The 19,892-nt window shown below is 41.5% G+C and overlaps 1 protein-coding gene across 5 annotated transcripts in view; it reads left to right on the top strand.

The window, feature by feature from the left end:
- prickle2b (prickle homolog 2b) overlaps positions 1–19,892 on the top strand; it is a 125,513-nt gene that overhangs the window by 97,972 nt on the left and 7,649 nt on the right. For 2 of the 5 annotated variants that reach the window (XM_061727848.1, XM_061727852.1), the window contains 3 exons: positions 8,557–8,740; positions 16,435–16,548; positions 17,988–18,125. In XM_061727848.1, coding sequence (XP_061583832.1) covers positions 8,557–8,740; positions 16,435–16,548; positions 17,988–18,125 — 436 coding nt within the window. The other 3 variants (XM_061727851.1, XM_061727850.1, XM_061727849.1) reach the window with 3 other exon arrangements.

The raw sequence follows: 19,892 nt of genomic DNA, 5'->3' as shown, positions 1-19,892 counted from the left end.
AATCCGACGGTCATGTTTGATTTTGCCGTTGAGTCGACATGTTTAATAGAATATCTGGCTGGAAACGTCTCACTATGCAGATATTTTGGCGGTCTACTTTTTCTCGTTACTTAGAATTGTCCATTTAATTTTTACATATTTGTATTTAGAAATTCAGTTATGATGTCAAAAATGTATGTCAATTCAAACGATAATAATCTAATCATAAGGCTGTCTAATTAGCATTTACTTTGATTTTTTTCTTTTTAAACTTTGCATCAAACCATAGATTCTACATTTTAATTTGATATCAAAAACAGATGAACGCCTTCATTGTAACTCAACACAAACTGTTCACGTTTCACGATGTTGATGCGTTGACGCATCGGAGCGCTTTTATTTTGAAAGGCCACCCAGAAGTGAGCCGGACACCTCTGGGTGCTTGACGTGTCGTCGGAATGAAAGCGCCTCGGCTTTTTCCTCCAGATAGAGGAGAGGACGAGCTCGCGTCGGGAGAGTCTGCGCGGACGTTTGCATTCGGCAGCAGCGGCAAAAACGCTACTTTCCAGGGACTTTTTATTTTATTATCATCATCGTTTACTTTTACGCTTTGGGACTGGAACCTGCGCTCCCGGTTCTCCACAGCAGAGAGGGATCTGTGTGTGTCTGCGTACTTTTAAGTTTTGCCGAGCGTTTGCAGAAGTGCTGGGTGTGTTTTTGCGGAGAGCAGAGGGTCGAGCAGAGAGAAGTAGATGTAGCAGAGGAGCGGATCCCGCAGCGGCTCGGACTGCCGTGTGTTCGTGGCAGCGCTGCTGCGCCTGGGGAGGGAATAAGATCCATCTGCGATGAGGAGCGAGTGCGGAGCCCGCAGCGAGTCCGGCTCCCTAGTTAGTGAGAAGGTGAGGCCGATCTCTAATGGTTTTTATTATTATTATTATTATTATTATTATTATTATTATTATTATTATTATTATTATTATTATTATTATTTATTATTATTATTATCAACGCCAACCACGAGGCGTTTTGCCATCTCAACCTTATGCCACACACAAGTCCGCAGAGGAATACCAGTGTGGACAACATTTGGCCCTGTAATGACTAAACGCACTTAAAAGTTGTTGTCATATTTTCTTTCTGAAAAGAAATGCATGCATTTCAGAAAGAAAAAAAAATGCATGCCCATCTTGCACGCGTTTTGTGCTTTTTTGTTTTTGCAAGATCCTCATCCATAGTTTTTAAAGGGGCACTTGTTCATGCACGAGAGCGTCCATGAACAAGTGGCCCTTTAAAAACTTTCTCCCTGGTCTAAATCCCCCCCAGAATGGGGTTTCCATTGTTACATGGAATAAAAATGTAATTTTATTTATTGAGGCTGTTATTGTGAGACCTGTGAGCGAGGAGGCTCCTGGTGGCTCCTTAAACCTGAATTATGGCTCCGCGTTAAATCGACGCAGACCCTACGGCGTAAGGTACGGAGCGACGCGCGATGTACGGTGTGCGTCTCTGCGTACCCCACGGCGTAATCTCTGCGTTGGTGTAACGCGGAACCATGAATCAGCCCTTACTGAGGAGCGCACTGGAAACAAGTGGTAATCTCAGCTCTGGGCGCATTAAGACCCCGTACAGACTAATTGACCCGTTAAGGTGGTTTACTCATTACATAGATTTTGGTAGTGAAAAGAGTCACTAGATTAGCACATGAATGGGCTGTCGGGTAATTGATGAATAATGTGTTTGGGGCATTTGGCAGCTGGCTGCAGTGTCTCAGGTCTGAGAGCAGCTCAAATGCTCACCCAACTGACAGCAGCCTAAATCATAGTCCACATTTATTTCTGTCATTTGCAACTGCCTCTCTTATCCTCCTGATCATGTTTTCCCACATTGATATTGATATTAAAGGAAAGTCAACATTACATGACAGAGACGTTCCTGAAAAGACAGAAATGCTGATCATTGCCCCAAAAATCATCAGGTTAGAAGACAGAAACGTGTAATATGTTGTTGCCTCGCAAGTTTTTTTTCTGAAAAGGCCAAACTGACTATAGTTGAAGGTCTGTGTTGAGGTTGTTTGGGGAGCCTGCCCCCTCCATGACCCCCCTCCCCCATTACAATGTAAATCACTGATGTGGCTACAGTGAAATGCAATCTGATCTAGTTTCCTTTGTGGTGTCTCTGTCGGATGTTGCATAGAAATCTGTCGTCTTCTTTTTTTTTTATTCTGTTTTGTTTTGCTTGTACTTCTGCCACCTCCCACATCAATACTGTGCCACTGTAATAGATCCACTCAGACATCTGCAGGTTGGATTATTAAAGTCTCAACACAGTTCTTGGTTAAATAAGATAACACGGTTATCTGCTCGAAGAGATGTATTTATTTTTCAAAGTGATTGATAAGCACTAAATCTACTATGGACCTTGGCAGCCCTCAGAAGTACATCTATGTACCATGTAGAAGCTGTGTCCACTAGGGATGGGCGGTATGGACTAAAAAATGTATCACGATAATTTTTGGCATTTATCCCGATAACGATAAAAATGACGATTAAAAAAAAATACCAATTCAACTCCCCATTTTTAACTATAAATCTATCTCGCTCTCAGATCCGCCATGTTTGTTACACAAAAACGTCATCAACAGGAATTTATCTTTCTTTCTTTCTTTCTTTCCTTCCGTCCGTCCTTCCTTCCTTCCTTCCTTCCGTCCTTCCTTCCTTCCTTCCTTCCTTCCTTCCTTCCTTCCTTCCTTCCTTCCTTCCTCCTGCTCTCTCCTTCCTTCTTCCCTTCTTCTTTTCTCCCTTCCTTCCTCCTTTCCTTGTTTTCTCCTTTCCTTCCTTCCTTCCTTCCTTCCTTCCTTCCTTCTTTTTTCCCCTTCCTTCCTTCCTTCCTTCTTTCCTCCTGCTCTCTCCTTCCTTCTTCCCTTCCTCTTTTCTTCCTTCCTTCCTTCCTTCCTTCCTTCCTTCCTTCCTTCCTTCCTTCCTTCCTTCCTTCCTTCCTTCCTTCCTTCCTTCCATAAATCAGCTTTACACAAAAACGTCATCAACGGGAATTTATCCTTTTTACCGCGAGATGACAAATTCTTACCGTGGGGAATTTTTTTGACGGTTTATCGTGAACGGTAAAATATCGCCCATTCCTAGTGTCCACGGGTTAATATGGTGATGGAGGAAGAGTGAAACTACAAGAATACTGCCCTCCATTTATAAAATATAAGTATAAATGTGAACACAGAATCTGAAAATGGCTTGATTGAAAGCTTTGTCCAGAGCCATAATAGACCCCACACACAGCTGCTTTTACAAGCTCGTGAGTACCATGAATTCAATGACGGTAATTGGTTTGTGGTCCCTTTTTTTTAAAAGTTTAAGGGACCTATTCAACACCAACAAAAAAAGTTTTGTTCATAAACAAAGGTAGCTATATGTTGCTATCCATTAGGGTCGGGGTCATAGGCTATTTGCAAAGTGAGCTGGACTGTTGCTATCTCTGGTCTGTAATTGGTTTTGACAGGTGGACGCAGGCCAAATCTCTGCCCTCAGCAACACATTGCATCAGGTTCTTGCTAATTGTCTCCTAATGGAAAATGTCTGTGTCAGGCCTGGTTCTTATAAGAAGCACCCCAGTCTTGTTTAGCTGAAATCGAATGCTCAGCATTGTAGCATATAGGTACAAAAGTTCTCTTACTTTTATTTTTATCTTTAGAAAAGCATGACTATTGCACAAAGCTCCTGAAAATCCAGCTGTGAAAATCTTGCGGGAAAATAGTCGTCTCCCCCCCACATCTTTCAAAGACAACAAATAGACTGGGCTGCCCGCTGGACCCAGCTGTTTTCCCCTCTGCACGCTGCTTTTGTCCAGAGCTATCATTTAAAGATGGAGGTTTTAATCTCACCATCCAGAGTGATGCCATGGAAAAGCTGCAGTGGTTTTGGGAGCTGAATGGGAATGCTTCACGCCCTCTAGGACAGGCCCGGTCTGTCCCGGCTGTCATTGGTTGAGGTTAAACCCTGAACAGAACACCAGCCCATGTCTAGGGCTGCAAACTACCGTACATGCTCACTCCAATGCAGTTGTAGCCGTTGCTTGTCTCAGCCGGCAATAATCACACGAAGAAGAAGTTTAGCAGCTCAGTTGTGGAGATGGCTAGTGGCGGCGTTAAAAGTAGAAATAGAAGATGCACCGGCAGCACAATATCGCTCTGCATTGTGGAGGCACTTTGGGTTTGGGGTGACATACGAGGCCGGCAAGAAAGTTGTGGACAAAAGTACCACCGTGTGCAAGCATTGTTTGACTCGCGTTTTTTTTACGCTGCCGGCAACACGTCCAACATGTTGACTTACATGAAGAGACATCATCCCGCAAAAGAACATGAAAATATGAGCAAAGCAGTGTTGAATAGTGCAGTGTATATGTTAGTTTTGGTGTATGCTGCACTTAAATTTCAAGTGGCAAACTGATTATTTTATATGGCACAGTGACACTTTAAGTTTTTATAAGAAATCCAGCATTATTTCTTTGTATTTCAAACACTGCAGTGCACTTTAATTTCAAGTGGAAAAACGATTATTTATTTTGTTATTTTAGATGGCGCAGTGATAAGTTTTTATAAGAAATCCAGCATTATTTATTTGTATTTCAAACACTGTACTTTTATTTTTAAGACTGAAGAAAACTCATCTTTCAATTAAAAATTTCAGAGTTGAAATATGTTGACATTGTTTTTGTGTTGATTTTAAACAAAGGAAACTAAACCGAAAACCGTGACCACAAAACCGTGATGTGAACCGAACCATGGATTTTGTGAACCGTTCCACCCCTAATATGCATACACATACATAAATTACACATACAAACCCAGTGATTTTGGGGGGGTGGTAACTTCAAGTACCTTGTTTTTGTTTTACTGTAGGAGGAAATTTGAGTACCAAAGAAAAGCCAAACAATCTGATCATAGATTCAGACCATCAACAGTGTTAACCACACCAACAACTCACCCATTACTAAAGTTAGGACTGCAATGTTAGCCTAGCCTTTCATTTTTACTCATTTTTGCACATTTATTTAAATAATACTTTTTAAAAAACATTTTTTTTAATAAAGCCAGTTTGATCTAACTGAAAACCCCACTAACTGAACATCAGGCAATGTTGACTTACAACAGCTGAAGCAACTCTCTGCATGTCCGAGGGGCCTATCAGACTCTAGTTACATATTAAAACCCCTAGCTCTTTGCGGGGGTAACTGCCAGTGTTTCAGAGCAGGATGATGATAATTAACTGGAAACAGTGAATCATTGTCCAGTGACATCATGGTGAGAGAGACTGCTATCCAAAAACATACCCCCCAGGTCTTAAGAAAACCTCACACACCAGCTGACTATTGGTAAGTCAGCATTTTCATGTCCCCCGGGAGGAAGAAGGCCGGTCGTATTTAAAAGAGAAGACTCCTCCTCACATCGGTTGTTTACAAGGCACCAGTGATCTACTTTACTTGTCTTTCCGAACCACCAAATCTGATCTCATTGAAATCATTCGGCTTACGAGGGAAGCTCAAGGATTACATTTCAGAGGAGGGGAAATCCCACACATGTCCACCGAACTTGTTGTTAATCATGAGGATGGAAGGAGAAGGAAGGAGCAACACACCTTCCAGGTATGCAGTGATGGGGGGAGATGGAGATGTGTGCAATAGGAATGAGCTCTGGAACTGGTTTGGATTTAAAAAGAGTGACAAGGAGCAAACATAATCTATTATATGCAGAGTCTGCAAAAAAACAGTGAGTGCAAAGGATGGCTTTTATGTATTTGTCCCGTTTCTTTATTTATCAGGTTGTATTTTTTTCTACTTTTTGATTTTATAAGCTAGGAAAACTTGAAGGACAATGGTACTTTATGTTGAATCTGTTCTTACATTTCAAACTTGTTTCATTTGAGTCATTCCAGTTTTGCAGTACAGGTGTACTAATTTAATTTGTTTTTATTAATTCAATTTAATTGGTGTACTTTAGTAGCATTTAGTATTCTTTTAGAGCAGTGTTTTGGGGGCTCCAAAGACTGAATGTGGTGATAGATTTATAGTTAAAAAGGTGGAGTTGAATTGGTATTTTTTCTATTGTCATTTTTATCGTTATCGGGATAAATGCCAGAAATTATCGTGATACATTTTTTAGTCCATACCGCCCATCCCTAGTGTGCAAGGTGAATCACTGGAGTAAGGTTATCATCATCACACATCTGGACTGACTTGGTCAGTCCAGATGAGACTCTGTCTCCTTTAGCTCCTTTTCTTTGAGGCTCCTACCTTAGCCCGGGGGAGGGATGACATTACTATTATTACTTTAATTATTTATTTAAAAGAATGAAAAAAAAAGTGTCATTACATGTGTCTGTCACCGTCGGAGTGGGTTCTTGTACATTCATGAGATGTTTGTGTGCTTTTAATTATGAATGACGGTGCGGCTCCAGGGCCGTAATGAGGCGGGCCGGGGACCACGGTGCCTCCAGGCTATGGGAAACAGGATTTCCTACACTCATCCCTCCAGTGTCCCTGATTGACAGTCCTTTGATGACTGTATCTGCCTGTGCTGCACCTCTGTTCTGCTCATCATCAGTATTCATGGCCAATCAGTGTATTTTAATATTTGCACAGAGAGCTTGTGAAATCTCTAGCTTGCCCTTCCACAGAGGTGCAGTAGTTTCTACTACCTCTGTTGAAAATGTATCCAACTTGTGCCTGTACTCATGGGTTTTTCTTTCACGGATTACACGTCTTATGACTCGTGTTGGTCAGATGAACAGACCGTTTATTCTCAATGCCGGTCCGCTCTTTCACAAAAAATCCATCAATGCCTCATCAATTGACTGTGGATCTTTGTTGGATGAAGCTTAACCTCTGCACAAGGAGCACTCATATGACACGAATACAAAGATGAGACTTGGCCAGCTTCCCAACCTGCACTCGTCTGCTTTCTAAGCACTTCGTAGCCACAGGCAGAGTTCAAATTAGAACTTCACAAAGCTGAGGTCGGTGCTGGGAGCCGCTCTACGTGATTGAGACCTGGCTTTACACAGCGCTCCGGCCCCTCGGATGAGCGCAGCATTCGCAGAAGTGCTTACACGTGTAAAGTCGATAGAGGTTCATGGAAATATGCAGATATTTACTTCTACTTTGTACCTGTCTGTGACGGATCCTCAGCCACTCAAGGTATTAGTCCGTCAAACGTTGTGTCCCGGGTGTCCTTAAGCTGCTCCAGAGGGCTGACTGTCAGACAGCCCGGCATCCATCTGGGAAGGTAATGAGATTGTCTCCCCAGTTTAGCCGCCTGAGGAGGTTATGGGTTAGTAGAGTGTGACCTTTTGGCCACCCAGTTTCCACTTTCAGGGACAAGCTATCAAGGACACAGGAAGGATACATGCAGTGTCTCCAGCGTCTGCATCAGAATACAGAGCCGGTGAAGGTGATTGATGTGCGCACACAGACACTGTTTAAATAGTTCCCTTTTTCTTTTTTGACAAACTTTAAAGAATTTGAATCATTCTCTGAAGAGTTGCTTCTGGTTGTGCATCTCAGTCCTTTTGGTTTTAGAAGACAAATGTATTTATACACAGTCCATCTCCATACATATGGACAAAGATGAACAGAAATGAGAAGATGTGGTTGCAGTGAGGCGCGTGGCGGTGTTTCAGACCACCACAGTGCTGAGAGCTGGCCTGTCTGTGGTTTATCATGTCCTGTGTCCATTACTGTTACAGATCTTGCTAGTCAGTAACTAGACTGCGCCTCATCATGACCCGTTTTGTTATTCCATCTTCGTACTTTGCACAGCTCTCTCAGAGGAGTGCTGGGTGTTCGGTTTGTGGCGCCCACATTAGACTGCAAGAGGTGTAGCAGGCATCCTTGACCTTTCAGTTCAGGGTATTGTTTTCTCTGTCTAATTGAAGAGTGCCAAACAGCAGCTGCAGTAAAGACTTGTCTCTTGGCATTTTTTCCAAATGTAGTTTATCTCAAAAAGAAATGGATTTCAGTGCATTTTCCTGTTTTTATCAGAGTGGTAGTTTAGTTTTTCCTGAAATGAATCAGAACAGACTGAGAGATTGATGAGCAAGAGCATGTTTCTGATGTTTTCATTGTGAGTACAGAGTGCCCCTAGATTGTAATCTGTAAAACCTGGAAGGTAAAAAGAAGCTGTAAAAGACTGAAAACTAAAACATGTTTTTTGGGTACTAAAGCCCCGGGAACATGTCCAAGGTTATAAAGTAGATGAATCGTAAGAAGCTAAAAATAAAGCTAGTGGAGATGACTCCTGCAGCCTCTGCTATCTTTCAACGGTTCATTACAGGATTTTTATGTGTTTGGCCAATTATTCTTACTAGAAAAAAAACAAGCGGCATCAGTTTTGGTTGAGGTTAGACTTTTAGGAAATTTAGAAATTGGAATCAGCTGGTTGCAGCTGGTTCCTGTCTAGCTGTTAAAATCATTTATTTGGACAAGTATCTGCTTGTTTTTTTGTTAAAACCTAATTTATGTACACATGTACATGTAACATGCTTGACGTGTGTCCTTTTGTCCTTTTTGTAGGAAGATCTGTGTGCACTGTAAGTGTCGGCGTGAGGACCATGCAGTGACAGCCATGCCTGTAGAGATGGAGAAGACGGTCACCAAGCTGATGTACGACTTCCAACGGAACTCCACCTCCGACGACGACTCGGGCTGCGCCCTGGAGGAGTATGCCTGGGTCCCGCCTGGACTTAAACCTGAGCAGGTACTACAGCCTCCCTCCTTCTGCTCTAGGTCGCACTGCATTACCATTGGAGGACCCTGAAATCACTGTCAAAGATCTGCACAGCGCAGTTTTCCTGACAAGTCATTGACTGCGTTTCCATGCAGTCAATAACCCTTTTAAAACCCGAATATTGGCAATAACCCGAATTTGCACGGCCATGTAAACACCAATAATAACCCCTTTTGAATAACCCGAATTTGCTCATATTCCAGTTTTTAAAAACCTGAATATGACCCCTGGGTTACTCCTTTTAAAACCCGAATATTGGGTCATGTAAACGCCAAACGGAATATCCCCATCAAACGGAATATGAATTTATTTTCTGCGCATGCTCTGTTCACAAGGAATCCTGGTCTTTTGAGTCCAGGACGTTCTTATAAACACGGAGAAACGCAAGACCAGGAGGAGACTAATCACTTCATAAATGTAATGAAGGATATGAACATTTCTGCATTTGTAGACGGTAGAAAGTACCGGGATAGCCAGATTTACAAGAAGGTGAGCGAAAAGTTGTGCGAAGCAGCATTTGTTTTGAATTTGGATACAGGAAGAAGAAGCGGAAATGACGCTAATTGCGTCATCACGCTCTCCGCGCGTCGCTGGTTTGATCCAGATATCCCGAATGATTAATTACCATGTATACAGGGATAACCCTGTTTGCTCACGCATGTTAACGGAATATTCCGAATGTTTCAGCAACCGGAATATTAGCAATAACCCGAATTTTGATGGCATGTAAACGTAGTCACTGGTAGTTGTATACTAACCTGTTATCAAGCCTGAGCATTTATGTTTAGAGATGAGGTGCTTTCTCTCACTGATGCAGTTTCTGTAACAAACATTGACTTGAATATTTGTTCACACAGATTGCTGGCATATTCAAAAAGTAACCATCCTTTTTTTTCCCTCCCGAGGGTTGTTTTCAATTAAGTTGTTAAAAGGCGGACTGCATCAGCAAGTTAGGGTGCATTTACATTTGGCATGTTTGCTATTAAGGTGATAAAGATATCTACAGGCAGGTTTTGCTAATAAAACGTGATACATTCTCTCTGCATTATGATGCAAACCTCATAAAAATGGCTCAAACTGCAGTGCGTGTGTGTTTTTCCACATGCCATGTCCACATTTTGGAACGGCTCACTTGGACCCCATGCGACGCCTCAGCCGTTGTGCTGACTGCGCCTTCTGCACGCTAATGGATAACAAGGATTAGGTGGCTCCAGGAGTCAAATTAATCTCCAATTCATTCTTCCTACAAACATGTTTACAGTAGGTTTTACGGCCCTCACAAGCACTTAAGCCAAGCCTGAATAATGCATTAAATGGCCCCACGTGTGTTGAGGAAAATCCTCTTTAACAATCCTCCACTGAACCGTAGGTGTGCGTACGTGGGAGGGTCTCAGGTTTTATTAAACTACATAAGCATTTGTTGAAGCTGCTTTCACGTTGTTGATGAGTTGACAGCAATGAGCTGGTCGATACATTATTTGGACAGCGCTGTGTTTTCACCGCAGAGGACCAAGAGTAGCTATTTGTCATCGTTCTCTGGGGTCACACACATAACCCTTGTCTCAATTAACTTCTCCTGTAGCAGCAATACGATCTCTGAAGCAATAAGGCAATAATGGGAAATAGGGCGCAGACAAATGATAAGAAACAAGGCTTTGCTTCGTCTTCTTTTTTCTTCTTCTGTGTGTTCACAGCAAACCCAAACCGTCCTGCAGCCTCAAAGAACCGCCCGAAAAATTGAGTGGGACACATTTTTACACTTTCTAAAGACCAGAAATGATATACTGGAACATTTTCTTAGTTAAAATACTAAACTGATTTAAGTTTAGATATGATGACTGAAAGTACACAGATTTGTCCCAAGCTGTAGTCATTTCAGTGAACCCTACCTGACATTTCAAGGCATTTCCAGTTGTTGACACTTGTTCTGCAAGCTTATGCAGAGGAGCGAGAGTAAACAAAAGGTTGAGTTTAGGCTCTAAATGTTGGGTTTTAGGTTTCCCATCTGGGAGCCAGAGCTCTGCCAGCAGTGGTGTAAAATCACCACGCTGTAATGAGAGATTTCCTGGCAGTTCTGCAAGTATTCTTTCAGGTAAACCTGAGAGATGATTGCACCTAGTTTATACTTTTTCTGTCCAAAGCAAAGGGTTACAGGTGCTATATCCAATTGAAGTTCTGGATTTCACTAATCTACTACTAGTACTAGTCATTTTATCCAAAGCGATTTACATCTGAGAGATAGGGCTGTTCGATTTTGCCCAAAAATAAAATCTCGATTTTTTTTCTCTCAAAATCCGATTTTCGATTACGATTACGATTATTTTGTGAATTGACAAAAGGCAAAGAAATGATTTCAAATATGCTGTTTTTTTATTGAACATTTGCCCCAAAATGAATGAATAAAGTGCAAAACTCTGTAAAATAAGTTGAAAAAAAGTTTAAAAAAATATAATAAAATATAAAGTTTTATCTCTGGAAAAAAAAATCAGCAAATCAGTACTTGCAAACATACAGTAAGTTATATTTCCAATTAAAAAAAAAAATAAAAAATAAAAAAAAAAAGTGAAAAATCGATTTTACGAGTTTCACGTTTTAACATCGTTCTAATTACATAATCGCGATTACGATTTAAAATCGATTAATCGAACAGCCCTACTGAGAGAATAACACAAACAAACAGGAGGGTCCAGCATGGATAAGTGCTGGTCAGACTGCCGTGAGTCCAGTTGGACACACGTGCTGTCATGCCAGTGCTTGTTGCTTTTTTGTTTTTATTCTCACATGCAGACTGAGCAACTTATTACAGAATAGGACTATGTTGGGATGTTAATAAGTTGCAGAATGGGGAAGGCCTTTACTCCTCCCGTCCTCTCCCTCCCTACATCCTCTGACATAAAATGCTTGATTGTTGCCAAGTTACAGTTCGTCATGGCCAAGAATGTAACTCAGCAGTGGCCTGTGAGTGGACTTTTTTTTTTTCTTCTTTTTTAAAAGAACGTCTGATGTAGCACGAGCTGGATCTCTTCTGGGCTACAAGGCTCTGATTTCAATTATGAAAATAGGCTTTTGAAAGCTGCTTGCATCAGGAACATTTGAACAAAAATGTAAGCTTGTTGACTTTGCAGGCTCTGAAATGGACAGAAGAGGCTCGGGTAACTTTTAAACAGCAAAGACCCGATAGGAGAGAATGGAAGGCAGTTGGACCTTGTTCTGATTAGACCCAAATAAAGTTAGAACCATTCCAGTCCAAGATGAGGGATAATAAAGCCTTCAGCTGCTCAAATGACTATGGATTTGACTGATTTAAAAATGTGTCAAAACTCTTCTCTCAGTTCTGAGAGGAAAAGACTGTATTTGAGATCTTTGGCATCTCTGTTTTACAATTAAAATACATTGATAATTGGGATTGTCAGCTTTTGGTTGCATTTTACAAAGAATCTGTTAGACATTTATGTTTCCTGATTGAGGGATGTTTTTAATTCTACTTTTTTTTTGTTGAAATACTTTGGTTTGTTACCAAATACCTTCAATGTTTATGACAGTCCTGTCAATAAGGCTGATTTATGGCTGCTTGTTCAAGTCTGTTTGTGTAGCTCTGAGCCCATGCAGAGGAGAGGATTTAGGGGAGTTCAGGGGTTCAGAGACTGATTTGTGTGTAATTCTCCAGCAACGTGGGCCTTAGGCAGAGGTCCAAGGCTGATTGGTTGAAAGTTGGCTTGAATTAGATCCCAACAGTGCCATTCCCTGCGTAGAGCAAAGTGTCAAAAGACAATAAATATTGACTAAGTATGACGAGGAGACTTTCTCTGCCCTCCAGAAGCTTTCTTTTCCACTGCATAGCAAAGTTCAGCACCAAACCCAGGGGTGCCAGGTTTGTGTTGTTATTATTATTATTATTATTATTATTATTATTATTATTATTATTATTATTTTACACTCCCCCTGGTAGCAGTATACAGATACAGCAGTTAGAAGTGTAACAAAGATAAAGAGAACTGCACAAACCCTTATGTGATGTCATCGGGTTCTGAAAAGTGGTTTTGAACCCCGATTTTGAAAATTCTGGCGATTGCCATCATCGCCAACCAATCTGATCTGGGGTCCGTTTCACAAAGCAGGTTCAACAAACTCTGAGTCTAATCCTGAACTCTTAGTTGATCTACTCTGAGATCGGAAACTCTGAGTTTTCGGTTCCAGAACAGCGGATTTGAGGTAATTTACTCAACTCTAAGTAGTTTCACCTGGAGTTAAGCTCGTGCGTGAGGGAAATAAAAAGCCATCATCAGTAGATCGCTGATACAAGGATTCACCATGGCAACCGGCGACAACAAAAGAGCGACATACTTTTTCTTTTTTTTATTTTAAACTTTATTTATCATTTCAATTTACAAAATCCCTTTGAGGAAACATTAGTTTGCATCTGAAGATCCACATACTTCACGCCACTGGAGTTAGAAGTGTTAATACGTGCATATGGCGAGTATGAGAGCATATTTTGGAGAAAAAAAAATGAAATTTTATTGTCATTTAGATCAGGGCCGTCAATTGGGTACGGCAGCTGCCACACCTCGGCTTCAGGGGAAAATGTAAATGTTTTATTTTTTTTATACATTTATGGAATTACTCTGTGTCTATTTGTATTGATTTATTCTATTCATATAAAATAACTACAAATGCATATCAGAACAACATGATGGATTTCAGTAGGTATTATCTTTCCCAACACTTGTATACCTCCCTCATATCTTGAAATGTCCCAGCGTCCCTGACGACAGTGGTCGCTATCAATCTCGTTTTTAGTGCGCTCTGCAGTGTTACTAACTTACAAAAATGAAAAGGAAGCAGACAACCACGCAATAAAAAAAAAAGAAAGAAGGCAAGTGATGGGTCCAGAAGATATTAACGAGGCTGTTAGCCACTGATGGATTAATTATGCAAGTTCATCTCAAAATAAGATATAAATCCTCTTATACATCTGTTTAAGGGAAATATTTGACTTTTTTTTTACTCTCCCTCTACTTTTTGCATTTGGACTTTAACTGTTTGAAGTTAAAATCTGATGTCCCTGTGATATTGTTGCACTGACATAGTGAATAAAGTGAACGAGTTAAATTGCATTTGTTAGATAAGCCTTTTCTGCTCTCTAACTCTGCCGCTTGCTGTCCGTGGTGCAGAAAACGGATGTGTATCGCGTAAAGACCCATTGGCTGAATTGACGCCACTGAGGGAGGAGACGGAGAGAAACTCCAGGTTCGCTGAAATAAACCTGGTCCCGACCAGGTTAGGTTCAGAGCGTCTGTTACCACGGTAACTGACCGAGAGCTTAAGTTACCTCCCTTTGTGAAACAGAAATGTTAACTGAAATGAAGAGCGGCCGGGAGGCCGTGGCTCCGGCTGAGCCTCAGCTGCGGTTGCAACTTGCTTCAACCTCTCCAGCCAGCGTTCAAGGAAAATGGTTTTGTTCTCTGTGGATAGCAAAACAGTTTTTCTTATAGCAGGCTGTAATCATGTGATTGTTGCTGTTACGTTGGATATTTGGAATCAGGGTCAGTGGAAACTGACAGGCGTTTGGAGCTCTCCACTAGAGGTTACTTGTTGAAATGCCTTTATAACCAGACAACAGCCAATAATTGTATCTGTCACACTGGTGATAGGTTCAGCCCGAGCTCTCCTAATAATGCTTCCCAGTACTGCACGTACTTGAATTAAGTCCTCTCTTTTACTATGAAAACAACCTCTTTCCCACCGTATTTGACCGTAACTACCAGTACTTTCACTGCATTATAATATCCATGTCAAAGAATGTCAGAGCTGGTGCAGAGTGGTGTTCAACCATTAACAGCGATGGAAACCATCTGTGAGCAGCCGTCTCTGTCATGTTTCATCTTTATCATATATATGTGTGTGTGTGTGTGTGTGTGTGTGTGTGTGTGTGTGTGTGTGTGTGTGTGTGTGTGTGTGTGTGTGTGTGTGTGTGTGTGTGTGTGTGTGTGTGTGTGTGTGTGTGTGTGTGTGTGTGTGTGTGTGTGTGTGTGTGTGTGTGTGTGTGTGTGTGTGTGTGTGTGTGTGTGTAGCTAATATCTGCAGTAGTTGTTAATCTGTTGTGGTGTTATTGCCAAGGACAAAGCTAATGGCTTCTCTTTGGTAAATCCACTCAGGGGAGCAGCGGGTCATCAACACTCTCACGACCAAGTCAGTAGGAATCGATCGCAGGCGCTATCTCTTTGAAAAGCATCAGTGTATCGTCTCCTCTCTTGGTTTTGTGTCTTCTATATTGTCAAATATTCTCGTGTCGTTTCATCTTTAATCTCCTTTTACTCTTCATCTTGTCAACGTTTTCATTCCCCGACCCTCCTCTCCTTTCGACCTCTGCTCTCTAATATTCTTTGTGTCCAGCTCCACTCCCCTCCAGTCGCATTCATCAATAACTGCCCAGCCTTTGTTGTGCCGCGGCCCCCCCCGTTACACTGTAATAATGTGGAGAAGATGCTCGTTGTCTTCCTGGGAAATGTAAAAGAATGTGGTGGTCGTGTTCATGTGTGTCACTCACACGCACACACACACACACACACACACACGTGTGTGTGTTAGTAGGTGTGCACACACATGTGACAGGTCAATGATACATTCCTGTGACAGTGTGCAGAGATGGAGAAGTGAGGTTCAATTAAGTCTAGGCTGGTGAGCCATAAATCAAAGTGATTTTCCATGTGTGGGTGTGGGTGCCTGACTCCCAGTTTGTAGCTGGACTTTCCCAGCTGCACCCTTTCAGCACAGAAATGATCAATTTTTAATTAACCACGTGTGATGTCATGAATTGTGGCTTAAAATGGGTTTCTTTTTCTGCTTTCTGACGCAACAAAACCGTGAAACACCACCAACTAGGGCTGGGCGATATATCGAGATTTTAATATATATCGATATATTTTCAAACACGATATGGTACGAGACAATATCGTTTATATCGATTTTTTAAAACATTTTATTTTTTTTAATTTTTTTTTTTTATGATTTTGATATAGCTAATTTTGTGACAAATTGACTTGAATGTTTTATTTGACATTTGCACAAATGTTTTGTTATTTGCACCACTGTCAACCTCAGTGGAAAAGTCTGCCTGTTACTGTCTACATTGTATTAATTGCACAGTGTATTTTAATTTAATTGTTATGCAGGAAAGGGATATTTGTTTTATTTTATTCAAGAAGCATTTTTATTCTATATATGCAGGCAGTTTATTTTTATTTCATTTGTTTTATACATTTTGATATTGTGCAGACCTCTGTTAATAAAGGTACCTGTGTGACATTTGGCACGAGGCTTTGTATTAAAACTGACTGTTTTTTTAAGGGTTTGCCTCAGAAAAAAATGAAGCTAACAGAGATGCTATGCTATAATGCTTTGGGGGAAACCCCAATTATGGCACAGAAAAAATATCGAGATATATATCGAGTATCGCCATTTAGCTAGAAAATATCGAGATATGACTTTTGGTCCATATCGCCCAGCCCTACCACCAACATAACCATAGAAAAGACAAACCAGTGACTGTGACGGCACGTACAGGCCGCTGTTTTTTTGGGGCTGGTCAGTTAGTTTGCACATCGTAAAAATGTTGTAGTTCTCCAAGTCTCATCCTCTCCGTGTCTCCATGTCTTCCCCAGGTCCACCAGTACTACAACTCCCTGCCCGAGGACAAGGTGCCGTACGTAAACAGTCCAGGAGAGAAATACCGCATCAAGCAGCTGCTCCATCAGCTCCCGCCCCACGACAACGAGGTGAGTCCAAACCCGCCCTCCCCCACTCGCATCCATCCATCCAGCCGTCTGGTCTTCACCTCCTCCCCTCCTCCCTCCCCTCCTCCCCTCCCTCAAGGCATTTCAGAGATAAGAGGAACAAGAGGGGAGACGCACAGGAAAAATGGATTCTGTCTTCTTAACGGGCGCCAATGAGATAGTGAGGTGTTTCCAACTCCTCATTAAGATATGTCACATTAATAAATCATTGCCTGGTTCATCTTATCTTGAGATGTCGGCGTTGCAAATATGACAGGGCCCTTCGGTAGGATGCTACCTTCAGCTCTAACTCCCTCTTCTGTCTGATATGATGGAACTGTTTGGCTTATTCATCCTAATTGATGATATACAGTATAATGAAGATGCACTGGATGTGCTGATAAATCTGCTGCTGCTGCTGTTTTGTTAGGTGTGATTTACACATTTTCTTATGAAAGGGAATCCCTAAATTGTAAGTAGAGACTAGAGACTAGCTTCATTGGCCGAATCAGTTTTGCAAGCTCAATATTTTGAGCTAAGAGGTTCCGTCATGCAGAGGTGTCAAGTAACAAAGTACAAATACTTCGTTACCTTACTTAAGTAGAAATTTTGGTTATCTATACTTCACTGGAGTAATTATTTTTCAGACGACTTTTTACTTTTACTTTACATTTTCACGCAATTATCTGTACTTTTTACTCCTTACATTTTAAAAACAGCCTTGTTACTCTATTTCATTTCGGCCTTTAAAAAAAAACTATCCAGTTAAATTGCTCCATCCGGATAGAGTGAATTTGGTTGTGGTTGTTTCAGATGTTCTTGTCCAGTTTTGTTCTTACATCCGTTCCCTCAGATTCCTGCAACTAAACTTGGATGTACATTCCAATAAAGGTTAGGATAAATGATAACATGCCTCTGAAGTTTGACTTTTTGCACCATTACAATACTTATAGGCAACTAGTCATCATATCTCCTGCTCTCTGAAACACATGTTAATGCTCAATAGTACACATATATGGTTCTTTAATATATTTATATTATACTAAGATACATTCATTTTCAATGGCTTTTGTCCTTAATGGCTTTTTCCCCCCTTACATTACTTTTACTTTTATACTTTAAGTAGTTTTGAAACCAGTACTTTTATACTTTTACTTGAGTAAAAAACTTGAGTTGATACTTCAACTTCTACAGGAGTATTTTTAAACTCTAGTATCTATACTTCTACCTGAGTAATGAATGTGAATACTGAAGACACCTCTGCCGTCGTGCCGTGGGCCCGCTCTGCTTCCTGTGGTACTGGTGATGGTGGGAGCCCAGAGATCACCTGCAATGAATGAAAACATACGTTTTTCTTGTTAGTCTCTTAAAATAACCAGCTGCTGCTGCGTGCCCCTCTGTACCAGATTTTGTTAACCATGGGATGTGATATCTGTGTCCAGATCCGCTACTGCAACAGTCTGGATGACGAGGAGAAGCGGGAACTGAAGCTCTTCAGCAACCAAAGGAAACGGGAAAACCTGGGGCGCGGGAGCGTCAGGCCCTTCCCCGTGACGATGACGGGAGCCATCTGTGAGCAGGTAGCTGCTTCTGTTGGTACATGCTTCCCTTTCAGATGTCCCCTCTGCACAGTGATGGACCACAGGTGACACCATGAAAGGGGTATCACAGCTCGCTGGCTTTTTAGGAGTTGGACTGTCTTGATCTAGTGCCAAACTCGTTGTCACACTCCACAGTCTCACAGTTGGTCTGAGCTAAACCGTAGCGTTACATAATACCTAGGAGAGCGCAGACGGAGTTAGACAGCTCTGATATTTTGCAGACGTTTTCATTGTCCCATCAAATCCCTAATTCATAGCTTACTTTTACTCCTTTAGTAACTTTATGGAACTCGGTGTCCACAGAAGCAACTTTGCACACTTTGCGGTTCGAGCCTTTCATCAGTGTTTGTAGAACAAGCTACATAATAAGGCCGGGCCTCAGTCAGATAGCACCTTTTCAGCACTTGTTTCTCTCCTGGATAGCAAACACACACACAGATACGCATGCAGTACATGAGTGTGTGTGTGTGTGTGTTCCTCAGCCTCCTCGGAGCAGCAGGCTTTATGCCGGTTAGATAACCTGATTGCACCTTTGACTCCATCTCCACCTTTCCGCTCCTAAATCTAGTTTGCTAAATGGCCTCCCTCATCTCCGCCACGCTCCGTCTCATCTATCTCCCAGCGTCTCGCTCAGCATTTTCTCCTGCCACACATGCACCCATTTTATTCCTTTTACCCCGCCAGTGTAATCCAGGCTCACGTCAGCATCTCTGTCTCGGTACACCCCCACTCAGCCACACACAAACACACCACGACGCGTTTATTCATCCAAATATAAAGGGGACATAAAGTGTCCTTTTCCATCCTTCAGAGCAGTTATTTTGGTGTCCAAAGTGAAGATTCTCTCATGAAACAGCCCCGTCTCTTTGTTTGATTAACTCTGGTCTGAGTTATAAGCTAAAACCAGCGGCTGAGAACAGAGATGTAAAAACATGGTTAAACAAACAGGATCACAGCAGTATTTTAATTAAAGCATGTTGCGCACATTTCATAAAGCTCCTGAAATGGTGTTAACTTAAGAAAAGATAGAGGTGGCTTATTGATGAACTTTAATGTTTAAACCTTTCCTGAAATGATCTCAGTAAGTAGAATGTTTTTCTGCAGCTTTCTGGTTCTGGACCAAACATCCATCCATCAGACACTAACACTATTACAGGATACGGTGAACAGGTTTTCTTACCTTGTACTGTTTATATACAGTAGATATATAATAATATGATATAATGTGGAGTGCTGAGGGGTTTTCGTAGCTGTAATTGTGCTAATGGAAAATTTTCAAACCATCTTTAAAATTTAACCCATTTTTGTAACCCATTTTTTTTTATCTTTTCTACATGAAATAGCCAATTTAAATAAAGGCTTTTTATATTTGCAGAAGAGTGCCTTGGATTTTTCTTCTTTTTTGACATCTTTAAAATTTTTTCTCTTTTTTAAAGTCAAATACTGTTCTGAAGTCAGTTTGACATGATTACATATCGATTTTGTTGAGAGAAATCAGCCCAAATCTCACCAAGACATCTTGTTACTGAATCAAAGACATAGGGTGCGTCCCAATACTCCCCCTCGCCCTCCTTTTCTTCCCTAACCCTAACTTTTGCGCGTTCCCGTGAAGGTAGTGGTGTCCCAATTCCTCTTTTCACCTAGGGGGAGGGGGCATAACGAGGGCTAGGGGCTGAGAATAGCCCCTTCAAATCGAGGGATTTCAGATGCTGACTTGGCGAGCGAGGGGGTATGAAAAAAAGAGGC

This window comes from Cololabis saira, chromosome 8, assembly GCF_033807715.1.
Source record: "Cololabis saira isolate AMF1-May2022 chromosome 8, fColSai1.1, whole genome shotgun sequence".
In the NCBI taxonomy this organism is placed as follows: Eukaryota; Metazoa; Chordata; class Actinopteri; order Beloniformes; family Belonidae; genus Cololabis; species Cololabis saira.
Note: the sequence above shows the minus strand (reverse complement) of the source record. Positions and strands in the feature narration are given on the sequence as shown.